The sequence below is a fragment of the Falco cherrug genome, chromosome 3, assembly GCF_023634085.1.
Source record: "Falco cherrug isolate bFalChe1 chromosome 3, bFalChe1.pri, whole genome shotgun sequence".
NCBI lineage: Eukaryota > Metazoa > Chordata > Aves > Falconiformes > Falconidae > Falco > Falco cherrug.
The window spans coordinates 104,859,665-104,886,649 of NC_073699.1; the positions used below are offsets into that span (position 1 = coordinate 104,859,665).

At 49.7% G+C, this 26,985-nt stretch overlaps 2 protein-coding genes across 5 annotated transcripts; both read left to right on the top strand.

The window, feature by feature from the left end:
- Window positions 1-1,259: 1,259 nt before the first annotated feature.
- On the top strand, window positions 1,260-6,525 carry LOC102059746 (sushi, nidogen and EGF-like domain-containing protein 1). Its single transcript, XM_055705643.1, has 7 exons — window positions 1,260-1,433; window positions 2,901-2,945; window positions 3,060-3,095; window positions 3,483-3,613; window positions 3,937-4,218; window positions 5,285-5,422; window positions 6,079-6,525. The coding sequence occupies exons 1-7, from the start codon at window positions 1,361-1,363 to the stop codon at window positions 6,271-6,273; spliced, it is 900 nt and encodes a 299-aa protein (XP_055561618.1). The 5' UTR covers window positions 1,260-1,360; the 3' UTR covers window positions 6,274-6,525.
- A 1,555-nt stretch (window positions 6,526-8,080) lies between these two features.
- LOC102059578 (IgGFc-binding protein) lies at window positions 8,081-26,253 on the top strand. Of its 4 annotated transcripts, XM_055705641.1 has the most exons (14): window positions 8,479-8,598; window positions 9,431-9,507; window positions 10,336-11,583; window positions 12,321-12,640; window positions 13,400-13,730; window positions 14,169-14,764; window positions 15,941-16,505; window positions 17,475-18,067; window positions 19,235-19,808; window positions 20,382-20,581; window positions 21,514-21,894; window positions 22,111-22,397; window positions 22,569-22,601; window positions 25,767-26,253. In XM_055705641.1, exons 2-13 carry the CDS (start codon window positions 9,441-9,443, stop codon window positions 22,573-22,575), a joined length of 5,169 nt encoding a protein of 1,722 aa, XP_055561616.1. In that variant the 5' UTR covers window positions 8,479-8,598; window positions 9,431-9,440; the 3' UTR covers window positions 22,576-22,601; window positions 25,767-26,253. The 4 variants fall into 4 exon arrangements, with proteins under 4 accessions (XP_055561615.1, XP_055561616.1, XP_055561614.1 ...); XM_055705640.1 differs by lacking the exons at window positions 8,479-8,598; window positions 22,569-22,601 and adding an exon at window positions 8,081-8,467; XM_055705639.1 differs by lacking the exon at window positions 22,569-22,601.
- Window positions 26,254-26,985: the final 732 nt, after the last annotated feature.

Genomic DNA, 26,985 nt, shown 5'->3' on the forward strand with positions numbered 1-26,985 from the left:
GACCGGTGAGGGACCCGCAGGGGATGTTGAGATGGGTGCAGGAGCTGCAGGAGACATTGCAATGGGTGCAGGACATGCAGGGGACATTGCAATGGGTGCAGAACCCACAGGGGATATTGTGATGGGTGCAGGACCCACAGGGAATGCTGAAATGGGTGTAGAACCCACAGAGGATGTTTTGATGGGTGCAGGACCCACAGGGGATGTTGCAATGGGTGCAGGACCCGCGGGGAATATTGCAATGGGTGCAGGAGCTACAGGAGATATTGTGATGGGTGCAGGACCTGCAGAGAATGTTGCAATGGGTGCAGCACACACCAGAGATGTGTGCAATGGGTGCAGGACATGCAGAGGACATTGTGATGGGTGCAGGACCCACAGGGGGCATTGCAATGGGTGCAGGACCCTCAGAGGGTGTTGCAACAGATGCAGGAGCTGCAGGAGACATTGCAATGGGTGCAGGACCCGCATAGGATGTTGCAACAGGTGCAGGACCTACAGCGGACATTGCAATGGGTGCAGGACCCACAGGGGATGTTGCAATGGGTGCAGGACATGCAAGGGATATTGTGATGGGTGCAGGACCCACAGGGGATGTTGAAATGGGTGCAGGACCCACAGGGGACATTGTGATGTGCGTATAATCCACAGAGGACGTTTTGATGGGTGCAGGACCCACAGGAGACATTGCAATGGGTGCAGAACCCAAAGGGGAAGTTGCAATGGGTGCAGAACCCTCAGGGGACATCACAATGGGTGCAGGACCCTCAGGGGACATCACAATAGGTGCAGGACCCTCAGGGGATGTTGCAATGGGTGCAGGACCCACAGAAGACATTGCAATGGGTGCAGGACCAGCAGCCATCCCTGCTAATATCATTTACTGTTTCTTCACTATTGCAAATACTGTTCACAAACCGATCCCCCAGCTGCCCCCCAGCCTCCTTCCAGGTTTCCACTCTTCCCCCCACTACTGTGACCCCCCCAGGACTCCAGGAAACTTCTGGAAACTATGCACTCAGCACATTTTGCCCAGCCTCCTTTGCTGCTGGAGGGGGTGTGGGGACAACAGTATTTTTTTCTGACATGAGTTGCAGAAATGCCTTCTGGGAATTCCTGGGAACTGCAAGCGCACCCCCCACCCCCTCACCCCTCCGTGTCTCCTGGCCAAATCCTTATCTAGGGGTCAAAAAACATCGGGCAGAGCCAAAGGTCTCCATGGCCCCAAAATCTGACCCTCCGGAGACTGCAGCCGCCTGAGCGTGGATCCACGCTGGGTTTTTTTTTACACGGTGGAGGGGGGCCAAGAGGGCTACATGTTAAAAGAAGGGGGAGGATGTGACATAAACTCATTTTCTTCATGCCTGAGCTCGTGGCGGTGCCTCCTCGCCTCACCTTTTCCTGGGGAAATTGGGACGCAGGGAGGTACCAAGGTAAAAGATTTTATTTCCATTGCCAGCGTCCCTCGCTCCCTTAGGGATATTGCTTGCACTGCATGGCTTTGAGACATTGCTCTCACTGCGCGTGGATATCACTTGCACTGCATGGCTTTGAGCCATCACTCTCACTGTGCGTGGATATTGCTTGCACTGCGTGGCTTTGAACCATTGCTCTCACTGCACGTGGATATTGCTTGCACCGCGCGGCTTTGAGCCATTGCTCACCCTGTGCGTGGATATTGCTTGCACTGTGTGGCTTTGAGCTGTCAGTCTCAATGTGCATGGATATTGCTTGCACTGTGTGGCTTTGAGACATTGCTCTCACTGCGCGTGGATATTGCTTGCATCGCATGGCTTTGAGCCATTGCTTTCACTGCCTATGGATATTGCTTGCACTGCGCGGCTTTGAGAGATTGCTCTCACTGCGTGTAGATATTGCTTGCATCGCGTGGCTTTGAGCCATTGCTCTCACTGTGCGTGGATATTGCTTGCACTACGTGGCTTTGAGCCATTGCTCTCACTGTGCGTGGATATTGCTTGCACTGCGCGGCTTTGAGCCGTTGCTCTCACTGCACGTGGATATTGCTTGCACTGCGTGGCTTTGAGACATTGCTCTCACTGTGTCTGGCTTATGAATCACACCAAACCAAAGCGCCACCCCCCCCCCCCCCCCGACTCGGTGCTGCTACGGCTCAGAAGTTGATTGTGCAAAACCCACAAAATTTTGCACCATTCTGCCAAAATGCCAAGTTTGGTGAGTAGGGGCTCCTCACATCCATGTCACACATCCTCTGTCCTGCCCCAGTTTCTCTTTTTCCAGCCAGGAAAACACCTGGGGGGGGTTTTAGTTTTTCACCCCCTCCCCCACTGATTATGCCCAACTTGGCTGCAGGGGGCAATTCCGGGGGGCAAGACCCCCGGTGGGGGCAATGTGGGGCGAGTAAAGGGTTAAAATACCCTCGGGGAATAGGGCTGTCCTCAGCTCCCATAAAAAAAGATACTTTCCCAGCCATGCAGTTTAAAAATTTGTCAAAAATGAATTTCAAATTAATTTCAAACTTGGTCCAAGTGAATTTCAAATTCATTTCAAAAATGGTCCAAATGGATTTCAAATTCATTTCAAAACTGGTCAACACGAATTTCAATTTCATTTCAAAATCGGTCAACATGAATTTCCATTTAATTTCAAAATCGATCAAAATGAATTTGAAATTCATTTCAAAATTGATCCAAATTAATTTCAAATTCATTTCAAAATTGGTCCAAATGGATTTCAAATTCATTTCAAAAATGGTCAAAGTAATCCATCCCCACCACGCCGTGGGGCAAAAAACGCCGTGAAAAGAGGACGGTTTGGATTTTAATGAGAAACCCTCCCCTTCCAGAGCACTTTTGGGCTGCTTCATCAGTTTCTCATTAGTTATTTTTGAAATTTTTTCCACATTTTTTGCAATTTTGCAGGAGCTGGGATGAAGCCTTCCTTCACTTTCCTGCTCCTGCTGTCAGGTAGGTAAAAAAAAAAAAAAGATGGACTTTCCTCCTGAGGTTGCTGCTAGATGAAGAAGTCATGGGTGGTGGGTGCTCCTGGGTTAATTCCCCCCTCCCCCATCTCTTTTCCAGGAGCCGTGATGACCGTCCAACCGAAGGAAGACAAAGGTGGATATTCACCTTGCAGGTTCTTGCCCTAAAATATGAGATTTCCACCCAAAATGGGGTTGTTTCTGCTCTGCTTTGGGAGGCAGGAAGGGAGCGAAGCTTCCTCCCAGCTACGCTGAAACCAGATGCTTGATTTTCATGCCGTTTGTCCCCAAATCCGCGTGTACCCCCTGCAATTCCCACCGGGCAATTCCCTTCGGCCCCAGGTCCACCCCCCCACCCGTCAGACATCCCATTTTTAGGTCACATGGAGCACAGGCTCCATTTCGAGTCAGGAATCCCAAAGCTGGTGGGTTTCACCCCAAAATGCAATGAGGCTGGGAGGGTTTGGTGGGGGGGGGGGGGGTGGGGGGGTCCCCTGATACCTCAGCTTCTGCCTTCCTTCAGCATTCCTGCTCTACCCCTATGGTCCGGGTGAGAATGACCAGAAGAACCCCAAACTTGACGATGGGACATCGGAGAAGGTCTCCCTCACCGTGCCCTTCACCTTCTACGGCAAAGAGTACCAAAGACTTTACGTACGTGAGCCAAAATTCCACTTTCTGGTGCATCAAAGCACCAAAGGTGCATCCTCATAGGGTTGGTGGGTCTGGGGAGGAGCCCTACACCCTCCTGGATCAGTGGAGGAGAGGTCCACTGCCAAGTTGAGGTCACCGCCCTCATTTTGATAGAGCTGTAGATGCAGTAGTGACCTAAACAGCTCCAAGATGGTCGTAGAAGGCAGTGGTGAGACCACATCTGGATCCTGTGTCCATCTCCAGGTTACCCACAACTAAGTCAAGGCGTTGACCTAGTGGCAGAGGTTGCTGCCGTGTTGCGGTTGACTTGATGTCTTCTGCAGGTGAACAACAATGGAGTCATCTCCTTTGACTCCAAAGTCAAGCAATACACTCCCGACCCCTTCCCCCTGGCCGACGGGCGTCCCTTCGTGACCCCATACTGGGCGGATGTCGACAACGTGAAGGGAGGAGATATCTACTACAGAGAGAGCACCGACCCAGCACTGCTGGCACGTGCCACCAAGGACATCAACCAATACTTCCCCAAGATCCCCTACACCGCCACGTGGGTTTTTGTGGCCACCTGGGACCACGTGGCCTACTACGGCTCTACCAGCAATAAGGTAAGGTCCACACTCATGGCTTGAAGGCCACACGCCTCCAGATTCCTTTATACCACCCTGACTTGGCATGGAGGTGAGCCACAGGCAGACGCGTTCCAGAGAGCGGAGCGAAATCATGGCCTCAAATCTGTCATCGAGCAGATGACTGAGGATTGAGGCCCACCAAAACCAGAGCCCCACTGCGGGTGCGCCATTTGCGAGCCTTCGCAACCCCTTCATTCGTTTGCGTGACCCGTGTGTGGGCCTTCCAACCCATGCACTGGCCTTCCAACCCACGCACTGGCCTTCCAACCCACTCATCGGCTCTCATGACCCACTTGTCCTTATGACCCATTTCTGGGACCTGCAACCCTTGTGTTGGCCTTGAATTCCATTCATTGGTCTTCACAACCCACTCACTGACCTTGGCAACTGATGTGTTGGTCTCACAACCCATTTCTTGGCCTTACAATCTCTTTGATGGCCTTTGCAACCTCTTCCTTGGCCATCACCTTCCATTCCTGGCCTTCACAACCCATTCGTTGGCCTTCACAACCCATTCGTCGGCCTTCATGACCCATCCATTGGTCTTTGGCACCCATTCCATTGCCTTCGTGACATCTGAGGTGAGCACATGTCCTCCAGCCCCTCGATCCTACCTGCCAGCCATGGATGGACATGCGAAACCCCGTGGACTTCCTTGACTATCGCTAGGTGCCACCACGCAGATCTGGCAACTCCCCAGTCAATTGAAATTGGGGTTTATTTTAAATAATGAAATAAATCTATAAATTTAAGTAAATTATTTAAAAGAAAGGGTTTTCTCTGTGTTTGAAAGCCAGCTTTTCTACTAGGCTGCTCCTCTGCCCACCCCAAGCAGAGAAAAAGGCTGTGGCAGAACACCAAAAGTACTCATCTGAAGGTAGACACCCAAAAACCAACCCAGATGGAACACACCTCACCGTGACAGCTTCCTTGCACAGCTCTGGGCGAGCAGTCTACACCCGCCTGTAGCTTCAGGGCTCAATCCCATCCATCCCTGCTCATCCCACCACTGGTGGTGTCAACTCCTCCTTCCTCTTTGCAGGGAAACACCTTCCAAGCTGTCTTGACCACCAACACCAAGGTGTCCTTCATCATCCTCAACTACTGGGATATCCAATGGACTACAGGGTCGGCAAGCGACGGTGACCCTGAAACAGGTCTTGGAGGCACTCCAGCCCACGTACGTGAGGCTGAAGGAAAAGCAGAGGGAAATGGGATGGGGAGGGGGGAGGAACGTGGGAGGGTTTTGACCAGTCATGGTTTTTGGTGACAAAAGCAGGTTAGGTGAAGGTAGGACTTTGGCCTACAATGTTTTTTGGGGAAAACAACAGTGAAGGTGGGACTTTGACACAACATTTTTTTTGGTAGAAGACAATGCCAAAGACAGGTTGGCCCATAACATTTTGGGGGGACAACACCAGGTTCATCCAAGGCTGGAAGGTGGCCCATGCCATTTTGGGGGGGAGAGCAATGCCAGCGGTAGGATGGTGGCTCACAACATTTTGAGGGGAAAACAAAAGGTTCACTCACGGTAGGAGGCCACCTTCTGGGGTCAATGATGATGAGGGTTGGAGGTCAGCCCACAACATTTTGGAGGGGGAAAGCACTGCGCTTGCTCATGGTAGAAGGCGGTCCCACGTCGTCTTCTGGGGACAAAGATGACAAAGGTCAGAGGTTAGCCCATAACATTTGGGGGGGGACACCACCAGCTTCCCCGAAGACTGAAGGATGGCCCATCGTGTTTTTTGAGGACACCACCACCACCGGTAGGAGGCTGTCCCATGCTGTCAACCCCTTGGGTGGGGTCTGAGCCCTCCATTTTGGACCTTTCGCCAGGCTGGCTTCAACAGTGGAGATGAAACCAACTACTACAACATCCCTGGCTCCCAGACCGAAGCCATCATCAACATCACCATGACCTCCAATGTCAACGTGCCAGGGCGTTGGGTCTTCCAGGTGGATGACTTTAAGGTGACAGGAGTCCCCACAGAGGCACCCAAGGCTGCCAGCAGCAACAGCTGCTGGTTGTAAGTTGAAGGTTATTTTTGGGGAGAGAACCAAGAAAAAAGGGAAATTTGAGAATTGCTTGGGAAACTGTTTCCTCCTCTTAGGTTCTTCTCACAGATAAATCAAGGTGCCTGGGGCAGAGGGACCATCCCCATTGTCCCCATCATCCCCATTGTCCCCACTGTTATCTCCTGTGTTGCACGCGGAGGGCAAGGCCGCACGGCAGGACGCGTCAACCTCTACCAGAGCAATAAAATGGCAGCCGAGACACTGCAACTCCCGTGTCTTCTTCATTTCTCGCAGGTGTCCGCGGACGTTCAGCAGGTTTTGGACTCGATGTGAAAAAATTCAAAAAATTCAGCATTTTTTTTGCCTCTTGGTGCATTAATTTAGGTTTGGGGTTTTTTGGGTGTATTTTTTTTTCACTCTAGGTGCATGAATTCACAAATTTTTGCCCTCTGCATACACAATTTTCTGGGGGTTTTTGTGTCCATATACACAAATTGGTGATTTATCGCCCTCTCTCTGCACAAATTCATTATTTTTTTTGTTTGTCTGTAGGCATGAATTTGAATTTGTCACATTCTATATGCAAATATTTGAAATATTTTTTCCATTTGCATGAATTTATGAGTTTTCACCCTCTGTGGGGACAAATTCCTGATTTGTTTGCACCTCACACATCAATTTATAAATTTTGCCCTCTGTGTTTAAAAATTCATCTCTTTTTTTGCCCTCTACAAGCACAGATTTATGCTTTTTTGCACTCTACGTGCAGGAATGATTATTATTTTTTTTGCCAGTGTGCAGGATTTTTTTTGCGCTCAGCACATGTATTAACGATTTCTTGTAATCATGAATTTATAATTTCCCCCCCCCCTTTTTTTTTTAGAAAATGCCCCCCAAAATTATTTCCAAATGCTCAGGGCTCATTTTATGTCTTATAATCCTGGATTTTTCCCATTGATGGGCATTTTCCAACAGGAATATGAGGTCAGGATCGTGCCAAAATTCCACGTGACCAATTTTGGGGGAAAAGAATTAAATTTTAGGGGAAAAGGAATCACCTCAAAACCCCCATGAAGTGGGAATTTTCCTCCCTGAAGACAAAGTGGTTTTGCACATGGGAACCAGCACGGACACACAAGGTGTGCACAACACCTGAGACGCATGGGAGTGTCGCACACGCTGCCCATGACACGCTCGGCATGCATGTGCTGCCCAACCTGTGTGCACGTGACACGCGGAATGCACCGTGGTGTGCAATGTGCTGGTGTGCACACGCGTGCAATGCAGGTGTGCAAGGCAATGCTTAACACCGCTGTGCACACGCGTGCAACGTAGGCGTGCAAGGCAATGCTCAACACCGCTGTGTACACGTGTGCAATGCAGGTGTGCAAGGCAATGCTCAACGCTGCTGTGCTTACGCGTGCAACGCAGGTGTGCAAGGCAATGCTTAACACCACAGTGCACACACGTGCAATGCAGGCGTGCAAGGCAATGCTCAACACCACTGTGCACATGTGTGCAATGCAGGCGTGCACCCACCGCCCCAGCAACACCCCCGCCCCCCCCAAGCTGTGCATGCAACACGCACTACCGCGCACAAACACACAACACACATGACGCCATGCAATGTCCCTTCCCCCCCGCCCCCCGCCCCCCCCCCCAGTTTAGCCCTATTCATCATCCCCCCAAAGGGATTTTTTTGGAAAACCCCCTCCCTCCTCCTCCCCCTACCTTTTTCTTTTTTTCTTTTTTTTTTCCTTATTTTGACCCATTAACACACCCTATTTCTGCATACACACATACACACACACACCCATCTCACACCCCTCGCCCCTGCCCGTCATTTTGGGGCAATTTCCTCCCCACCAGCAATAAAAAAAAAAAAAAAAAAATCCCAATTTAGTCATTCAGATTTTTTTTTTTTTGCCATTTGCATCAACTCCTGGCGTGGCTTTCATAAAAACAATGTTTTTCTCCCTGTTTTCACCCTTTTTTCTCGCCAAAAATGATGTCAAAGCACTGGGTGGGTCGGTCCCCTGGGATCGTCTGTATTTGTCATTTTTTCTCCCACTTTTTTTTTTTTTTACCCCTGAAAAATATAATAAAGGGAGGAGCGGGAGCTGGCTGCCCTGGGGTCGCTCTCGCTGTTTGCATCAAGGATCTGAGGACAAAACGGAGCTTTTTGGGATTGGATAAAAAACAGAGGCAGGTGAGGTTAAATTCATACATATACATTTTTTATTATTATTTTTATTAATTTTTTTTTAGCAAAGAGCCCAGAATGGGAAAGCACATCTGGAAATTCCTCATCCATCCCCCCCAGCCCTGGGTTTGTTCTCGGTAGTGGAATAATTTTTCTGTTTCTGAGGGGATTTTGGGGAGGGGGGAAAAGGGACCAAAGGGGTGGAAAAGGAAAAAAAAATGGGAAAAGGAAAAAAATGAGGGAAAGGAAAAAGGGGAAAAGGAGAAAAAAAAGGGGATTTGGGGGGGGGGAAGGGAAAAAGGGGAAATTGGGGCAAAATAAACAAGGGAAATGGGGGGAAAGAAAGAAAAAGGAAGAAAAAAGGAAAAAAGGAAAAGGGAAAAAAGGGGTGGGGAAGGAAAAAAGTGAAAAAAGGGGGAAAAAAAGAGGAGGGGAAATGGAATAAAGCAAATATGCTCAGAGGAGAGTTTGAATTTTGTAAAATTTTGGAGGGACTCAAATCTGGGTCTGTTTCCATGAGGATGTGAAGTGCTGGGGGGTGGGGTGGGGGCTTGAATGTGGCGGAGGGCACGTGTAAATGCCCCCCAAAATAATAAAAAAGCAGATTTTGGGGTCAGGTGCATGTGCAAGTGCAAGAAAATGTAGATTTTTTGGGGACAGGCGTGAGTGCAATAAAATAGTGGCTTTGGGGATGAGTATGAGTGAAAAAAGACCCTACAAACCGGATTTTTTGGAAGTGTGAGTGTTTTGGGGGCAAACGCAATAAAAACATGTTTTGTGGATGAGTGCAGGGGGTTTTACCTTTTTTTTACGGATTTTGGAGGATGCGTATGAGTCCCAGTGCAACCACATGTCAAATTTTGGGCCAAGTGCAAGTGCGATAAACCTCGGAATTTTGGGCCCCAGGCAAAACCGAGTGGATTTTTTTAAAAAAAATCAGAGAAATAATTTTTTTCTTACCTTCTGCAGCTAAAGCACCATGGGCATTGGCCCAGGCTGGGGAAAAACTGCTGCTCTGCTGTGGGTCTGGACCGTCATGTTATGGGGTGAGTTCAACCAGGGTGGAGAAATGTATCAAAACCTGTAAAATTCACCACCCCAAAAAAGGTGAATCAACTAAAAATGAGATTTTTCCAGCCCTAAAGGCCACATGTTGCACCCTGGTCCCACGCAATGATTGAGAGGAGACAAAATTCCTACCCCCACTGTGACACATAGAGGAGAAACCAAGAGGCAAAGCCCCCACCCAAGCCATGTTTTGGGGGGGACTGGTGGAAAATCAGGCAATTTGCCCCCAGGTTGCAACCCAGCACCAGCCACAGTCCTTCAGCATCATCTCAGAACATGGCTGTCCACATTTCCACCTCCATGGCCTTTTGGAGGTGAAAGGCATTTCAAAACCCAAATTTCCCCCTTTTGAATTTCTCCATCTGGCATGAAACCTACCCAAAACGTCCATCTTTTGCCCCAGAATTCATTGCTATTTCTTCAAATGTATAGTTCTCTCCATCGATGTTCCTTCAGGACAATGCCACGTCTGTTCATGTTGGCGGACCTTCCTGCTCCAATTTGATAAACTCTCAGATCAAAAGTCCATCAAATCAATTGTCCATCAAATCAACGTGAATTCAAATTGTTGTTCCTCCAAAATAATATCCCATCAAATCCACGTGAATTCAAATTATTCCTCCAAAATAACGTCCCATCAAATCAATAAGCCACCAAATGGCTGTTCCTTATCCACCCAGATTAAACCAGTTGCCACCTCAAGCCCAACTTGAGTCTCGGTCCCCAACTAGGGTTGCTACATCTGACCTTACGGATGATGAGGGCACTGGTGGCAAGTTCTCCTCCTCCTCCTCTGGCTTTTCCAGGTGTTTTTTGCTTGCTCAGCTTCGCTGCGCCAGCTCCGCATCACCTGGGGGAAGAGTTCGTGGTGGCCTTCATGCAAAATGGTTTGCAGCAGACGCTCAACAGCGACTTCAAGCTGCTCATCACAGGTTATTCGCCCTTCACGTCCATCACCATCTCCATGAAGAAGCCCGGCTTGAGGATGACAGTGCAGGCGACCATGGGCCAAACCATTGCAGTGAAGATCCCACCCCAAGCCGAGATGGTGGGGAGCAAAATCTTTGACAACACTGTGGTGGTGAGGGCCAACAACGCCATCTCCTTGGTGATGGTCAACGAGAAACCTACTTCGGTTGACTCAACCGTCGTATACCCTGTGCACAGCTGGGGTACGAAGTACCATGTTGTGACACCCAATGTAGGCACTGACCGCTATGGTGAGTTCGTGGTGGCCGCCTGGGATGAGCCCACCACAGCTGACGTGCATCTCAAAGCCACAGTGACCTACCAAGGCCAGTCTTACCCCCGGGGCTCGGTGCTCCCCATCACACTGGAGCCTTTCCAAGCAGCCCAGCTCCAAAGCTCATCTGATATGTCTGGCACACAGATCGTGGCGCAGAAACCTGTGGCTGTTTTCACCGGTCACACTTGCTTGGCCAGGTTCACGCACTGCGACCATTTGGTGGAGCAGCTCCGGCCCGTTTCCAGCTGGGGCACCACCTTCATCGTGCCGCCGTTGCCTTTCGAGACTCAGTCTGATATCATCTATGTTACCACTTCCCAGCCAACACGTGTGGAGTCTCAACATGGGGTGACCAAGACAGTTCGGGAGCTACGGCCCAGCCGGTCAACGCTTTACGGACTCCAAGCCTTCAATACCTTGTACCTCTCTGCCAACGCTGGCATCCAGGTCATTTTTTTTGCCGACGGAGGTCATAAAGACACCATCTCCTATGACCCATTCTTCATGACCATCCCAGATGTCTCCAGTTACTGTAACTCCTACAACATCTTCACCCTGGACGGTTATGATAATTACGCCCTGCTGATAGCCAAGACCTCGGAGACATCTGGAATAATGCTCAACAAAACGCCATTGAGAAACGTCGCGTGGAAGCCCGTCCCGGGCACTGATTACTCCTGGGCCGGGCACAGTTTGGGCAACCAATTTGCCATCCATACAGTGGAGCACGAGATGTCCCCTTTTGGGCTGCTCAGCGTGGGGGTCCGGGAGCAAAAAGCCTATGGGTCGGCAGCCGTTTGCGACAGTGGTGAGCACCCCTTGGCCACCTCCACCCACCTTCAACCCTTTTTTGCCTCCCATGGCCACCTCCACCTACCTTCACCCCCTTTTTGCTTCACATGGCTACCTCCAACCCACCTCCACCCCCTTTTTGCTTCCCACGGCCATCTCCAACCCACCTTCACCCCCTTTTTTGCTTCCCATGGCCATCTCCAACCCACCTTCACCCCCTTTTTGCTTCCCTCCTGCCCTTGCAGTTGTGAGGCAAGGCAAACCCACGTGTTTTTGTGGGTCAACATTTAGTCTTCCACCTGTAACATCTTCTTTCCACCCCCACAGCTGATCAATGCCGAGCTCTCATCGAGAAAAGTATCTAAAATTAGCCAATTTGAGCTAAAAACTCATCTTTTCTCTCGTAGCACAAGGATAGGCACGTCGAAAAGGGCGTAATTAATCCCACACGGCTTTGGCCCATTTTAGGAGAGGACACTTCTGCTATAAACGTCTCATCTATAAATAACCTAAAAGTAAATCATCTACAACTAAAAAAAAAAAAAAATCAGTGCAGGGGAGCCTCAAGCCATCAACCCAGATGATCTAAGGTGGCTAAATCCACCCGGGATTAGGCCCTGCTTCAGGGTAGCGGAGATCTGGAGGTGCTGGTTTGGTTGGTGGTCTATGGTGATGCTTCCACCCTTCCCAAGGCCACTTCTGGTGCACAATTGGCCTCCCCAAGGCCAAATAACCATGTACCATGTCTTCCAGATCCCTGCCGGCTGGTGAAATGCCGCGCAAAGGAGACGTGCAAGATGGAGAAAGGGGAGGCTGTGTGCGCACACGACTACATGGGAACCTGCATGGGGTCGCAGTCCCTGCAGTACCACACCTTTGACGGGATGACCGTGGACATCCAGGGCGGCTGTGCTTACACCCTTGCCAAATATTGCGGCAACGATCCCACCCTGGTGCCTTTCATTGTGGAGGAGGAGAAGAAGGGTGAAGGCAATTCCAAGGAGTGGTTGACCAATGTCTACGTGTACGCCTACAACATCTCCATCCACAAAGGAGAAGGAGGTAAAATCCAGGTGGGTTTTTTCCAGACCGTGACACCACTTTTCTGGGCCAAGGTTTTTGTGCCAAGTGGAAGAGGATAAAATATTGTGGGCAGGTGAGGTTGAAATAAAAAAAAATAAATAAATGAGGGCGTGTGAGGTTGAAATGAAAAAAAAAAAAATGAGGACAACCACCCAAACCACAGAATGTTGGGAAATTTTGCGTGACAAATCCAGACACGGCAAAGGAGAGGGCGTTTTGTGCTTGATGAGGACTTGAGATGTCCTCAGAGGGATCACTAATTAAACCCTGCCAGCTTGCTGGTTAGCATCAAGAAAAAGGCAATTTTAAGGACGCCACTCTACCGTGGCATTGACTTTATCCACAGGGTCCACCAACCATGGAGACCTACCACAAAAAGGGAGTCGAGGTGAGACTTAAGTCCATTTTGCGAGGTCAGATGTGGTTTCTCCCAGCCTTACAGTTCATCAGTCTTAACAAAAATGAGATTTTATGCTCAGAATTTGACGGAGATGCTTCTCCCCCAACACGTTTGGGTTTTGATCTTTTCCTGCTAAAGCCTCTGAGGATCTACAGGACGTGGGGCAGAAATTCCTCATTCATGCTGATTAATTGCGTCTTCCTGAAAGAAATTTCTCTTTCTGATTGTATCTATGTGCTTTCACCTACTGGGTGAAGCAACCACCTACTGGGGTTTCATCCTTCTTCTTCTCCTTCCTTCCCCACCCCTGCCCTTCTCCTGCCCCACCCCATGCCCCCCCCCCCCCAAGGTCAACAACAAACTCACCAGCCTACCAGCCACCCTGGAAGCGGGAAAGATCCAGATCTCCCAAAACGAAGGTCGCACCATCCTGCAAACTGATTTTGGGCTGCAGGTGACCTACGATGAAGACTGGGCCATAATGGTGGCCGTGCCCAGCAGCTATTTCGGGGCCACCTGTGGCCTCTGCGGCAACTTCAACGAGGACGCAGAGGATGAGGTGACGCTTCCCGACAGCACTCCGGCTGCCAGCGTGGAGGAGTGGGCTGAAAGCTGGCGAGATCCCTCCTGCCAGGACAACTGTGGAGACCAGGAGATGTTGCAGGACAAAGAAGGCTGCGGTGAGCTCGGATGGGGGGTGGGGTGGCGTGGGGGCATCCCCAAGAATTTTGGGGGAGAAAGAAAGGGACCCATGTGGGGATCTGGCCACGGGTAGCTGAGTTTCTGCCCAGCCCACCAAGCCCATGCTTGTAGGCATCAACGTAACCAACACACTGCGTGTTGGGGAAGGGTTGCAGTACTGTTTTCGTGCCAAACCACCCCAAAATCCACCTCATCTGACCTCGGAGGTCCATAGCACACAGATTTATGTAGGGTTCCTCATGAGAACAATCCCACAGGGTGTCTCCTGGACTCTGAATCACTTGCAGGCATCAGCTTGGTGGGGTTTTGGGGCATCTCCAGTGTAGGAACCCAACATCCCTCTAAGGAAAGTGCTCAGCTCCTCCCTTGGGTTGGCCCTTTTTGAGATATTCTCCTCAAATATCATCCCCCCACAGCTCAGAGATGCCTCCCAAACAGCCACTTTGAAGTCTGTGGGACAGCGTGCCCTGCCACCTGCACCAACCCCAAAGCCCCCACCTCCTGCAGCAAGCCATGCGCTGCCAGCTGCCAGTGTGATGAGGGCTTTGTCCTCCACGGTGAAGCGTGTGTCCCAGCAGAGACCTGCCGTTGCTTCCACAACAGTCATTCCTACCAGGTCCATGAGGAGTTTTGGGAAGATGAGAGCTGCCAAAGCCGGTGCCGGTGTGAGGTGGGGGGCAAGGTGGCTTGCAGGAAGGCTGGGTGCAAAGCCCACCAGAAATGCATCATGGTCGATGGCGTCCCCAGCTGCCAGGCAAACAAGTACTTCACCTGCATCGGGACAGGCGACCCTCACTACACCACCTTCGACGGGTTGAGATATGACTTCCAAGGGACGTGCGTCTACCAGTTCGCAGCCCTCTGCACCCAGGACCCCCAGCTGACCCCCTTCACCATCAAGGTGGAGAACAACAACCGGGGCAGCAAAGCTGTGTCCTTCACCAAAACCGTCACCCTGGAGGTCTATGGGAATGTCATCAGCATGAGCCAGGAGCACCCACGCAAGGTCAAGGTAGGTGTCTGCCAAGGACCTCATGCAACCTGCACCTAAACTGCTTATTTGCTCTGTTTCCCCCCCCAAAAAATCCCCCTTTTTCCTCACCCACCCCGCCACCCCCCCCCGTACACCTCTGTGGAAGTATCGCTGTCTGCCTGCCATCTCCAGAGGGAGCCCTGAGCAGTTAGTTTGGATTTAAAGACTTTATTTTTAAATGTTTAAAGAAGTTCAAGGTGGGGAGAGGGGGAAAAAAAAAAAAAAGAAAGAAAAAAGGAGAAAAAAAAAAGAAAAAAGAAAAAATAAATAAAAAAAGAAAAAATAAAGAATGAAAAAAGAAAAAAGAAAAAGAAAAATAATTAAAAAAGAAAAAAGAAAAAATAAAAGAAAAAAGAAAAATAAATTAAAAAATAAAAAAAAGGAAAAAGAAAAGAAAAAAGAAAAAAAGAAAAAAAAAAAAGGAAAAAGGGAAAAAGCTTACAACTTGTTTATGGCATGCTGGCAAGCGCCCGTTTTCACTCTGGCAGGCTGAGCCAGCAAAATATATCTATGAGTAACAGTAAAAATACTTTCACACTCAAAAAGCATCAACTTGGCTTGACATCTCCAGCTTCTTTTTTTTCGCATCCATGCATTTGTATTTCTTCTCTCCCCGACAGCTGCAGGCTGACTCAATTAATTTGGGAAAAGTCCGATTTCCTGCCTTGCTTTCGCCAAAGTATTGCACAAAAGGACTGGCTCCCATTTTTTCTGGAATTTTTCTCTCTGAGCAGTTATATTTTCCCCTTGACACAGACCCCCCTGCCTGGAAATCCACCTCACACAAAAGGTTTGGGCAGAAACACCCCAAATCTCGAGCGATTTGCATGCGACCGCCAAAAAAAAAAAAAAGATAAAAAAAAGAAGCATTTTGCAATATCGCCCCCACCCCCCCAGTTTGCATTTGCCTGGAAAACCTTCCTGGCTTGTTCAAAAACACCCCAACCCCAAGTGATTCGCATTTTTTCTGGAAATTCCACCTCGCTGGGCAAAGTGTTTACCAAACCCAACTGATGGGAATTTGCCCAGAAATCCTCCCCCCATGCCAAAAAAAAAAATAAAAATGGGATGTAAACACCCAGATCTCGACGGGGTGGCGCTAGGCCTTGGTGGCCACCCGGTGCCACCACCAACCCTTGGTGCCACCACCCCCAGGTCAACGGTGCCTTCGTGGAGCTCCCGTTCAGCCAGAAGGGCCAGTTTGAGGTCTACCACAGTGGTGTCCACGGCTTCGTCCACACCATCTTTGGCCTACGGGTGAGCTTTGACTGGTACAGCTACGCCCGCGTCATCCTCCCTGATGCCTACGCCGGCGCCGTCTGCGGCCTCTGCGGCAATGCCAACGGCAACACCGACGACGACTTCACCACCCGTGATGGCCAACGGGCTGCCGATGAAATCCAGTTGGCCAACAGCTGGAAGGTGGGAGAGGTCCCCGGTTGCTCCACTGGTTGCGTGGGGGATTGCCCCGTATGCAAAGAGGAGCAGAAGCTGCCCTACCGCAGTGACGGCTACTGTGGGGTGATCGCCAAAGCTGGGGGACCCTTCCGGGCTTGCCACCGCACCATCAACCCCGCACCCTTCCTGGAGGACTGTGCTTTTGACGCTTGCCACTACAAAGGCCACCGGGACACCTTGTGCAAAGCCATCGCCTCCTACGTGATGGAATGCCAGAGCCAGGGCATCACCGTGGAGCCGTGGAGGACGCCGTCCTTCTGCGGTGAGTGGGGCCAGAAGGGGGCTTTCCCCCCTCCGAGGCGTTGAGCACAACCAGCTGCTGGTAGCTTTGCTCAGTGCCAACGGGAACCCGCCGCCCACGCTTCCGACACCGGGTTTCTTCACCCCGTTGCCAACATCTCTTCATTCCTGCCCCTCCACTGCTCCAAGGGTTGAGGGGGCCCAATGAGTTGTTGAGTTCAATGAGTTGAGTTGCGAAGGGGGGAAATTCCCTCCAACACATTTCCCAATCCAACCTCAGCCATGCCGTCTGGCAACGGTGCAGAATAAATCCCCGTTGCTCCTCCAGATTCCTCCTTGACCAAGGAAGTGGGATCCAAAATCTGTCCCCATTGCTCTCCAGAGTGATACTGATGCTCAACCACTCAATCCTTGCTCGGATCGCAAAGATTTGCACCAATTTGCACCCTGGGCATTGGGTTGATGAAGGAATAGGATTTATCAGCCCCGTTTCCAACCATTCCTTCCAGAAAAATCCTTTTAGCCTCTCCTTCTACAGCCTGGAGGTCAAACCAGTTCAGATGCAAATATGGATGGGGGTCAATCTCCTCCAGCTTGTTTGCAAAGTAAAATTTGTTCCTCCTTCATGCAACTGAGCAAAATATATCCCAATCACCCTCTTATTTTTTATTAATGCAAGGGAAGGCAATGCAAAATAAATCCTGATCACCCTCCACATATTATTTTATTCATTCAAGGAAGGGGAACGCAAAATATTTATTTTTATAATAAAATAAATCCCAATTGCCCCCCAATTTTTTTATTAATGCAAGGGAGGGCAATGCCAAAAAAAGCCCCTTTGCCCTCCAGACGCTCCACCACCGAAGACTTGCTTGCATTTGCCCCCACCCCCCACCCCCAACCTTCAGCGCAACGATGGAAATACTCACCCTGGTGTTCCCAGCTGCAGATCTAAGCGGGGTTTGATTATTTTCTCCTCTGCTGCTCGCAGGTCCCTCCTGCCCCCGTCACTCGCACTACGAGCTCTGTGGGAGCAGCTGCCCAGCCACGTGTCGGGGTCCGGCCAGCCCGGGGGACTGCGCGTCGGTGCTGTGCATCGAAGGCTGCTTCTGCAACGAGGGCTTCGTCCTCAGTGGCGATGAGTGCGTGCCGGCGGGCGAGTGTGGCTGCGAGCACCAGGGTCGCTACTACAAGAAGGGTGAGGTTTTCTACACCTCGTGCAGGGAGAGGTGCCGCTGCCAAGCCAAGGGGGTAGTGGAGTGCGAGGAGGTCTTCTGCAGCACCCACGAGGAGTGTCGAGTAGAGGACGGGGTGCTGGGGTGCTACCCGGCGGGCTATGGACGGCTGGTGGTCTCAGGGGACCCACACTACCTGACGTTCGATGGGCGAGCCTTTCACCTCCTGGGTTCCTGCACCTACGTCCTGGCGCGGCTCTGCAAGCCAGACCCGCGGCTGACGAACTTCTCAGTGCTGCTGAAGCATGACATGGGTGGCCGGGGCAACGTAGCCCTGATGAAGAAGGTGGTCATCTCCATCCACGGCCACACAGTCAGCATGGAGAGGGGCCGGAAGTGGGAGGTGATGGTAAGTTGAAAGAGCTCCCGTGCCAAAATCAGTGGTGCACATGTGCATGCAACCCCCCCGGTGCATGCATGCAGGCAAAACCCCCTGGTACACATGTGCATGCAAAACCCACCAGTGCATGCATGCATGCAAAATCCCTCGGTGCATGTGTGCATGCAAAATCCCTTGGCGCACAAGTGCATGCAAAACCCGCTGGTGCATGTGTACATGCAAAATCCCCTGGTACCATGTGCATGCAAAACCCCCTGGTGCATGCATGCATGCAAAACCTGCCAGTGCACACGTGCATGCAAAATCCCTCAGTGTACACATTCATGCAAAACCCATGCAAAACCCGCTGGTGCACATCTGCATGCAAAATCCCCTGGTGCACATGTGCATGCAACACACACACCCCGGTCCACACATGCATGCAAAATCCCCTGGTACATGTGTGCATGCAAAATCCCTTGGTGCACACATCCATGCAAAATCCATGCAAAATCCATGCAAAATCCCCTGGTGCACATGTGCATGCAACCCCCCCTGGTGCACGTGTGCATGAAAAACCCACCGGTGCATGCATGCATGCACACGCACACACACCCCGGTGCACACATACATGCAAAATCCCCCAGTGCACACGTGCATGCAAAATCCCTCAGTGCACACATGCATGCAAAATCCCGCGGTGCACACGTGCATGCAAAAACCCCCAGTGCACACGTGCATGCAAAATCCCTCGGTGCATGTGTGCATGCACCACCCCACCCCTGGTGTATACATGCACACAAAATCCCTCGGCACACGCATGCATGCAACCCCCCCTGGTGCACACATGCATGCAACACCCCCCCAGTGCACACGTGCATGCAGACCCCCCTGGTGGACGCGCACATGCAACCCCCCCCGGTGCACACGTGCATGCAACCCCTTGCCCCATACAGTCACCGCATGTGTGCACACGTATGCAGAGCCCCCCGGTGCATGTGAAAACCCCTCACTAGTGAGTCAGGGTGCCCCCAGCCCTCAGTGCACACGTCTGTGCAAGATCCTGATGCATGTGCACATGCAAATCCCCTCCCCCCCGCCACCATGCAGAAGCTGGGATGTCCCTGTCCCTCGGTGCACACACCTGTGCAGCATCCCCCTGGTGCATGTGTGTGTGCCGACATTGCCCCATCCCAGGTGGACGGGGAGCGCTACACGCTGCCACTGGTGACAGAGAAGAAGAAGCTACGGATCGTCCAAGAAGGGAACAACGTGGTCCTCCAGACGGCTGCCGGGCTGCGGCTCCTCTACAATGTGGCCACCTACCTCCTGGTCACCATCCCCGACGCCTACCGGGGCCGTGTGTGCGGGCTGGGTGGCAACTACAACGGGGACCCCGGTGATGATTTCCAGCTGCCTGGAGGGTCCTTGGTGCAAAGCACCGAGGAGTTCATCACCTCCTGGAAGGTGCCCATGGAGGATGGAGCGTGCACTGAGGGTTGCAACGGCAAGGACTGCGCCATGTGCGACGCCGCCGACACTGCTCCCTATAGCGTCAGTGACTCCTGCGGGCTCATCTGGGACCCGGCAGGACCTTTCGGACCGTGTCACCCACGGGTGAGCCCAGTGGAGTACTACAACCACTGCCTCCACGATGTCTGTGCTGCCAACGGTGCCAGTGACGTTCTATGCCACAGCCTCCAAGCCTACGCCACTGCTTGCCAAGCCGCCGCGGCCGAGATCAGCGGGTGGAGAACAACCACTTTTTGCCGTAAGCACTCGAGAACATCTTCATGGAGCCACTTCAACCCCTACTTCCCTCCAAAGCCACATTTACCCCCAGTAAACCCCTCCCATTTTTCAATGCATGCATCAAACTCACCTTCACCGTCCAGACCAAGATGACCTAAAACGACCTGTGTGCTATCAGGCAAGGTTGCCTTCTGCTGAACTCCCCCTAAAATCTATCAAATAACCCAGAAATTACTTTTAAACCTCCCCAAAAAGCTCATCTTGGGGCTTAAATAACCTACTTCCCAAAACACCATGGAACCACAAAATTCCAGCTTACTGTCTCCAAAACATCAATTATTTGGGTCAAACAAGTTCAAAACGGGCATCCCCCTTCCTTCCTCACATTGAGGGAACTGGTCACATCGAGGTGACTGGTGATGTGCTTCAACTTGGGTGCTAAAAGCAGGATTTGGTTGTTTTAACAGCTTCTGGGGCCAGCAGAGAGGCCCAAGACCATTGGATAGCCATGACAATGCCCTGTTGGGTCCAGGAACAACAGCAATGACATTTTTTTTGGGGGGAATAATGGTATATCTCTCCTTTTTTCCAGCTCTTTCCTGCCCACCCCACAGCCACTACGAGCTCTGCACCCGTACCTGTGACTTCACCTGCGCCAGCCTCTCCATGCCGGCCCCGTGCAGCTGGACGTGCTTCGAGGGCTGCCAGTGTGACGATGGGTACCTCTTCGATGGAGAAGCCTGCGTGTCCTTGGAGCAGTGTGGCTGCATGCACCAGGGGCGGTATTTCAAGGTGAGGTTGACCATCAAGGCTTGGCATTGGTGGTTTTGGTGGAATTTGTGGGGATTGTGGGGGTGGGTTGTCCCACCTGGCTGATGCAAGGGGTTTGGGGATTCAGTTCTTGATGGGGTAGGTTGTCCCATCTCATCAATGCAACTGGTTTGGGGGCTCCAATCTTCTATGAGGTGGCTTGTCCCATCTCATCAATGCAACTGGTTTGGGGGCTCCAATCTTCTATGAGGTGGCTTGTCCCATCTCATTGAGGCAACTGCTTTGGGGGCTCCAATCTTCCATGAGGTGGGTTGTCCCATCTCATCGATGCAACTGGTCTGGGGACTCCAATCTTCCATGAGGTGGGTTGTTCCACCTCATCGATGCAGTGATGCTGCATGCACCAGGGGTGGTATTTCAAGGTGAGGTTGACCATCAAGGCTTGGCATTGGTGGTTTTGGTGGAATCTGTGGGGATTGTGGGGGTGGGTTGTCCCACCTGGCTGATGCAAGGGGTTTGGGGATTCAGTTCTTGATGGGGTAGGTTGTCCCATCTCATCGATGCAACTGGTTTGGGGGCTCCAATCTGCCGTGAGGTGGGTTGTCCCACCTCATCGATGCAATGAATTTGGGGATTCCATCTTTGATGAGGCTGGTTGTCCCACTTAGTCAACGCAACTGGTGTGGGGGCTCAATGGGTGGGTCACCACTTCGTTTTTAGGACACACGTCCAAAATAACGTGATTAGTAACATCTGAAAATGCCTATTTTGCTCTGCCAGCCCCGGGGGACAAAGGACAATTAATTCGTTGAGTTGCACAAACTCCACCAAATCCATCTTCCAGTTTTTCTTTCTTTCTCTGGGACTTCTTCCCCCTCTGAAAGGTGGGAAATTCCCCCAAAATTTGGAGAACAGTGTCCATGGGGAATAACCTCCCAGCTTTTCCTTTCCAGGCGCGTGAGACCATCATCTCCAACAACTGCTCCACCAAATGCAGCTGCCACCCATCCCAAGGACTCATCTGCGAGGACATGTGGTGTCCCCCGGACGAGGTCTGCACCAGACGGGATGGGGCACAGTTGTGTGTCAAGCGGGAAGGTCGATGCCGGGTTTCTCCGGGGGCTTCCTTGACCACGTTTGATGGCACCAGGGGAGATCTCCTCACCAGCGGCACCTACAAAGTGGCCGCCCTTTGCAACGAGCAGTCCCCCAACTGGTTCAAGGTGGTGGTGGAGGTCAGCGAGTGCCGGGACGACAACATCCCGGCTGCCGTGGCCGTCTTCGTCTTCTTCCGCGAAGCTTTCATCACTGTGAACAACAACATGGAGGTGTGGGTAAGCCGGGGTAGGACATGGGCAACCCTTGGGGATGAGCAAGATGAATCGTTAAATGAAGACATGGCGTTTGGGTGGGATTTATCTCCTCTTCCTTTAGAAGGTGTGCAACCCCAGTGATGACTTTGGGCTGTACGATGTTTTTTATTTTTTTATTTTTTTTATGGAGCGTTCTGGAATTTTTTAACTTGTTTTCGATGTTCTACGTTGCTGCAGGTGAACGGACTTTTCACCCGACCTCCAGCTGCAGTGTCCAAAGCTGTTTCCTTGAGCGCGGTGGCGGGGAACATCACCATCTCCCACACCTCAGGAATGGACGTGCTCTTCAGCCCTGGAGGGGAGATGACAATCACCGTGGGGGCCACCTTGGTCAACCAGCTCTGCGCTCCCTGTGGCAACTTCAACGGCGACCCCAGCGATGACCTGAAGCTGCCCAACGGCCGGACTGTGAGGACCATCGCAGAGGTTGCGGATGCCTGGAAAGCCAGGGATTTTGCAGGATGGTGAGTGACCCCCAAAAGACACCCCACCCCCCCAAAAAAACCCATGGGGTGATATATTTTTTTAAGCTTGGGCAAGCAAGAGGGTAGGGAACTACCTCCATGGGGCATCAATGGGTTGGGCCAGGCAACGTCCAGGAAGGACATCTCCATCTTCTTTGGTTTCATCCACAGCGACTGACACACAAACCCATGGAAATGACCCTGGTAAGTGACTCTTCTCCTCCTTCACTGTCACGTCTCATGCTACGAATGTTCCTGCAGCCCCATGGATGAGGTTTAGGCTGTTCCACCACCCCCTTAATTAATTAGCTGAATACCTGAGGCGGGGGGGGGGGCGGTCCTGGTGCCTCAGCACGGACTGGCCTTAGAGAGACGTGTATGGAGAGCAGATACCCAATGCCTTCCTCAGCCCCCACGTCCCACAAATGGGCATCGACGGAAATCGTGACGTCGGGGAGGGTTTTGGGGGAGTCAAGCTGAGAAATGATGTTTCTGCCTGTCACGGGACATCTCCTGCCTCACCGTGCTGCTCGCGTTGGTGCCAGTGAGAGGCGGAAAGACCAAGTGCTGGGTGACTGTCGAATTCAGGCAGATTTCACCCAGGGTGGAACGGTCCCACTGGATTTCGGGGAATTTGGCCCAACATAGAACGTTCTGGATGGACCTAGGGCCTCCTGGTGGAAGGTGGGGCGGTTTGGATAAATAGAGGGGGATTGGGACAAAGACGAGGCAATTTTGGTAAAAGTAGGGTAATTTCACCAAATACAGGGCAATTTTGACAAATATAGGTGATTTTGACCAAGACAGGGCAATTTTGACAAAAACCAGGCAATTTTGCAAAGACAGGGACATTTTGCCAAATATAGGTCAATTTGATAAATAAGGGCAATTTTGACAAAAACAGGGCAATTTTGATAAATAAAGGGCAATTTCACCAAATATAGGGCCATTTCACCAAATACAGGGCAATTTCACCAAATACAGGACAGTTTCACCAAATACAGGGCAATTTTGCCAAATGTAGTGTGTTTTCACAAAATAATAGGGCAATTTTGACAACTATAGGGTAATCTTGACAAAGACAGGGAGGTTTTGCCAAATACAGGGCAATTTGGACAAATACAGGGTGATTTTGCCAAATATAGGGTAATTTTCCCAAATACAGGGCAATTTCACCAAATACAGGGCAGTTTCACCAAAGACAGGGCAATTTTGCCAAATACAGAGGGGTTTCACCAAATATAGGGCAATTTTGACAAATACAGGGCAATCTTGATAAATGAAAGGTAATTTTGACAAAGACAGGGACATTTTGCCAAATACAGTGTAGTTTCACCAAAGACAGGGCAATTTTGACAAATACAGGGTGGTTTTGCCAAAGAACAGGCAATTTTTACAAATACAGATTGGTTTCACCAAATATAGGGCAATTTTGACAAATATAGGGTAATCTTGACAAACACAGGGCAATTTTGCCAAAGACAGGGCAATTTCACCAAATATAGGGCAATTCCACCAAATACAGGGCCATTTCACTAAATACAGGGCAATTTCACAACATACAGGACGGTTTCACCAAAGACAGAGCAATTTTGCCAAATACAGTGTGGTTTCACAAAATATAGGGCAATTTTGACAAATATAGGGTAATCTTCACAAAGACAGGGAGGTTTTGCCAAATACAGGGCTATTTTGACAAATATAGGGTGGTTTTGCCAAATATAGGGTAATTTTCCCAAATACAGGGCAATTTTGCCAACTGAATATAAGCTGACCTCGCCAAATATTAAGTGACCTCGCCGAATATACGCTGATGTCACCAGATATAAGGTGACCTTGCCGAATATGAGGTGACCTCACCAAATATAAGGTGACCTCACCAAATATAAGGTGACCTCACCAAATACGAGGTGACCTTGCCAAACAGAATCTGGTTGAAGATGTAGCGATTTTTTACCCACGAACGAGCGACCTTGCCCAAGGTCAAGCCCTTTTGCCAAAAACGGAGCTTTTTTGCCCAATTTCACGCCCCTGGGGCAAACATCCAGCACCCCCAAAGCCACCACCCCGGGGTCACCAAGGTCCCTCCCATGGCCACCACGCTGGCTCACTGGCACGCCTCGCTTGGCACACTTGTGGGCCTGCCCTCACTGCACTGCCATCTCCACTGCCTTCCCCTGCGCCCCGCATGGCGCGGCCTGTCCTGCATGGCACCCCCACACCAGCCCAGCACCCCAACGCACCCCTGCAACCATTGTGCCTGCTCTGCCCCTCTTCTGCGGGTGACGGGGTGCTCCTGGGGGAGACGGCACTATAGAAATATATTTATATTTTTTATATATAATATATATTTTTTAATTGTTATTAAAATTAAAATTTAAATATTATATATAATTTGTATATATTATATAAAAATATACAATTTTTAAATATATTTTTAATTTTATTTATTTTTAACAAATACTTTTAATTTTTTTAAGATAATATTTTTTATTTTATAATAAAATAAAAATAAAACAATAAAAATAATTTTAAAATAAAATAAAATTAATTTAAAATTACTTATACTTTTAATAAAAACTAACAAATAATAAATTTAATTAAAATATTATAAATAAATTTAAAAAATATATTTTCTATATTTCTACATGTAATATATATAATACAAATTATATATAATATGTAAAAATAAAAATATAATTTCATGTATTTATATAAATTAATGAAATTTTATATTTTAATTTTTAATAAATAAATATATTTAGATTTTTAAAATTAAATATAATTAATATTAAATTTTATTTTATAATAAAATAAAAATAAAACAATAAAAAATAAAATTAAAAAATAAAATAAAATTATATTTTTAATAAATAAATAATAAACAATAAAATTTAATTAAAATATTTAAATAAATAAAAATATATTTTATATGTAATATATAAGTATAATTTTATATGTAAGTTATTTATATAAATTATTTATAAATATAATTTATATATTACTTATAAATCTATTTTATATATAATATATAAGTACATAATATATATAAATATAAAATAATGAAAACGGTTGCAACAAGGGGGTGTCGGGGGTGTTGGGTGCTGCAGCTCTTTGGTGACCTCCACCACGGGGAATGTGAAGGCAGCGCCGCCGTCCGTTGGGAATTTCTTTGCCCCCGACCCCCCGGGTGGCTCGACCCCCCTTGGAACCACCGTTGTGCTGAGCACTACGCACCTGGCGGGAAGGGGACGACGCAGCGCCGCGTGCCGGCGCCGTGCCGGCGCCGTGCCGGTGGGTGGGTCAGGGCTGCAGATGGGTTCCTCACCAGAAGGGGGCGCTGACGGCGCCGCGTTCCATCTCTTCCAGCCGCGCCGCCGACCTCGTGCGGATGGAGGTGGAGGCCCCTGTCTACCCTACGCGGTAGACGCCGACATCTACCACTCACGCTCCTTCCAGATACCCCCAGCAGAAATTTTTGACGCCTCTTAGAAGCCCCGACCAGGGTCGGGAGGGGTGGGGGGGTTGCTGGTGCCAAAGGAAAACCAGCAGGTCGCATGGCCTTAAATACCTTTAAAAAAAAAAATATTAAAAAACGCTGGATCTGGCCTCGAATCGGCGAGTAAAAATGTGGATTTTAAAGAGCTGATACAGTAGAGCCCAACGCTGAGATGATCCACCTGCACCCCAGTGGCCTGAAGGAGAAGGTGACAAGGTGGAGCCAAAACCAGCATAAAATGGAGATGAACAGACCGAAATCCCAGCTGTTTTCCCCCAAAACCGCGCTGTTCCCATCGGCTGTTTCCGGTATCATGCTGCCTGCCATTGGGTCCACCAATAAACACTTTTTATCGGACCGTTTTTATGGGTTTTTTATGGTGGGGTGGGGGTCTTTTGCTTTGTGAATTCTGGGGTGGGGGAAAAAAAAACCTAAAAAAAATATGGGAATTTGTCTTGACACCGTTGGTGGGGAAACATCCCAGCATTTCTCCTGTGGGGGAAATGGCTCCGTGTGGCCTCCCAGGGTGGGAATGTCCATGTCTTGCCCATGTGGAAATGACCCAATGCAAAAGCAATTAAAACACATGCAAAATCAATTATAAGAAATGCAAAAGCAATTATAAAAAATGCAAAGGCAATTAAAACACATGCAAAAGCAATTAAAACATGCAAAGGCAAAGGCAATTATAACAAATGCAAAAGCAATTAAAACACATGCAAAAGCAATTACAACACATGCAAAAGCAATTAACTACCTCCCATCTGACGCACCCACCCAACCTGTCTCCCACCGGGAAACGCCACATTTTTCCATGGGAAAACATGGGAAAAGCGTATTTCCCAGGGAAAAGCACCGCGGATTACTTCTAATTCATGTAATAATAATAATAGTAGTAGTAGTAGTAATAAAATAATAGAATGTTTCTAATTTTATTCCTATTTCACCCCAAGACTTTCCTGGAGGTGTCGCAAGCACAACCTCAGCACCGGCCTTGGCATCACGTGGGGACATAGCAACAGGCTGAGGGATGAAAAACAAATAAAGATTAACGACTGACGGGGATAAAAATTAATTGCGTGCTTGATA

What these genes read in the sequence shown, in the direction of transcription:
- LOC102059746 (XM_055705643.1), top strand. Translation starts at nt 1,361, where the DNA reads ATGCCTGAGCTCGTGGCGGTGCCTCCTCGCCTCACCTTTTCCTGGGGA. An exon ending in GGACGCAGGGAGGTACCAAG is followed by an intron (nt 1,434 to 2,900) that starts GTAAAAGATTTT and finishes GCAATTTTGCAG; the next exon opens with GAGCTGGGATGAAGCCTTCC. An exon ending in ACGGCTCTACCAGCAATAAG is followed by an intron (nt 4,219 to 5,284) that starts GTAAGGTCCACA and finishes TCCTCTTTGCAG; the next exon opens with GGAAACACCTTCCAAGCTGT.
- LOC102059578 (XM_055705640.1), top strand. Translation starts at nt 9,441, where the DNA reads ATGGGCATTGGCCCAGGCTGGGGAAAAACTGCTGCTCTGCTGTGGGTC. An exon ending in GGCAGCCGTTTGCGACAGTG is followed by an intron (nt 11,584 to 12,320) that starts GTGAGCACCCCT and finishes CATGTCTTCCAG; the next exon opens with ATCCCTGCCGGCTGGTGAAA. An exon ending in GAGGACGCCGTCCTTCTGCG is followed by an intron (nt 16,506 to 17,474) that starts GTGAGTGGGGCC and finishes TGCTGCTCGCAG; the next exon opens with GTCCCTCCTGCCCCCGTCAC.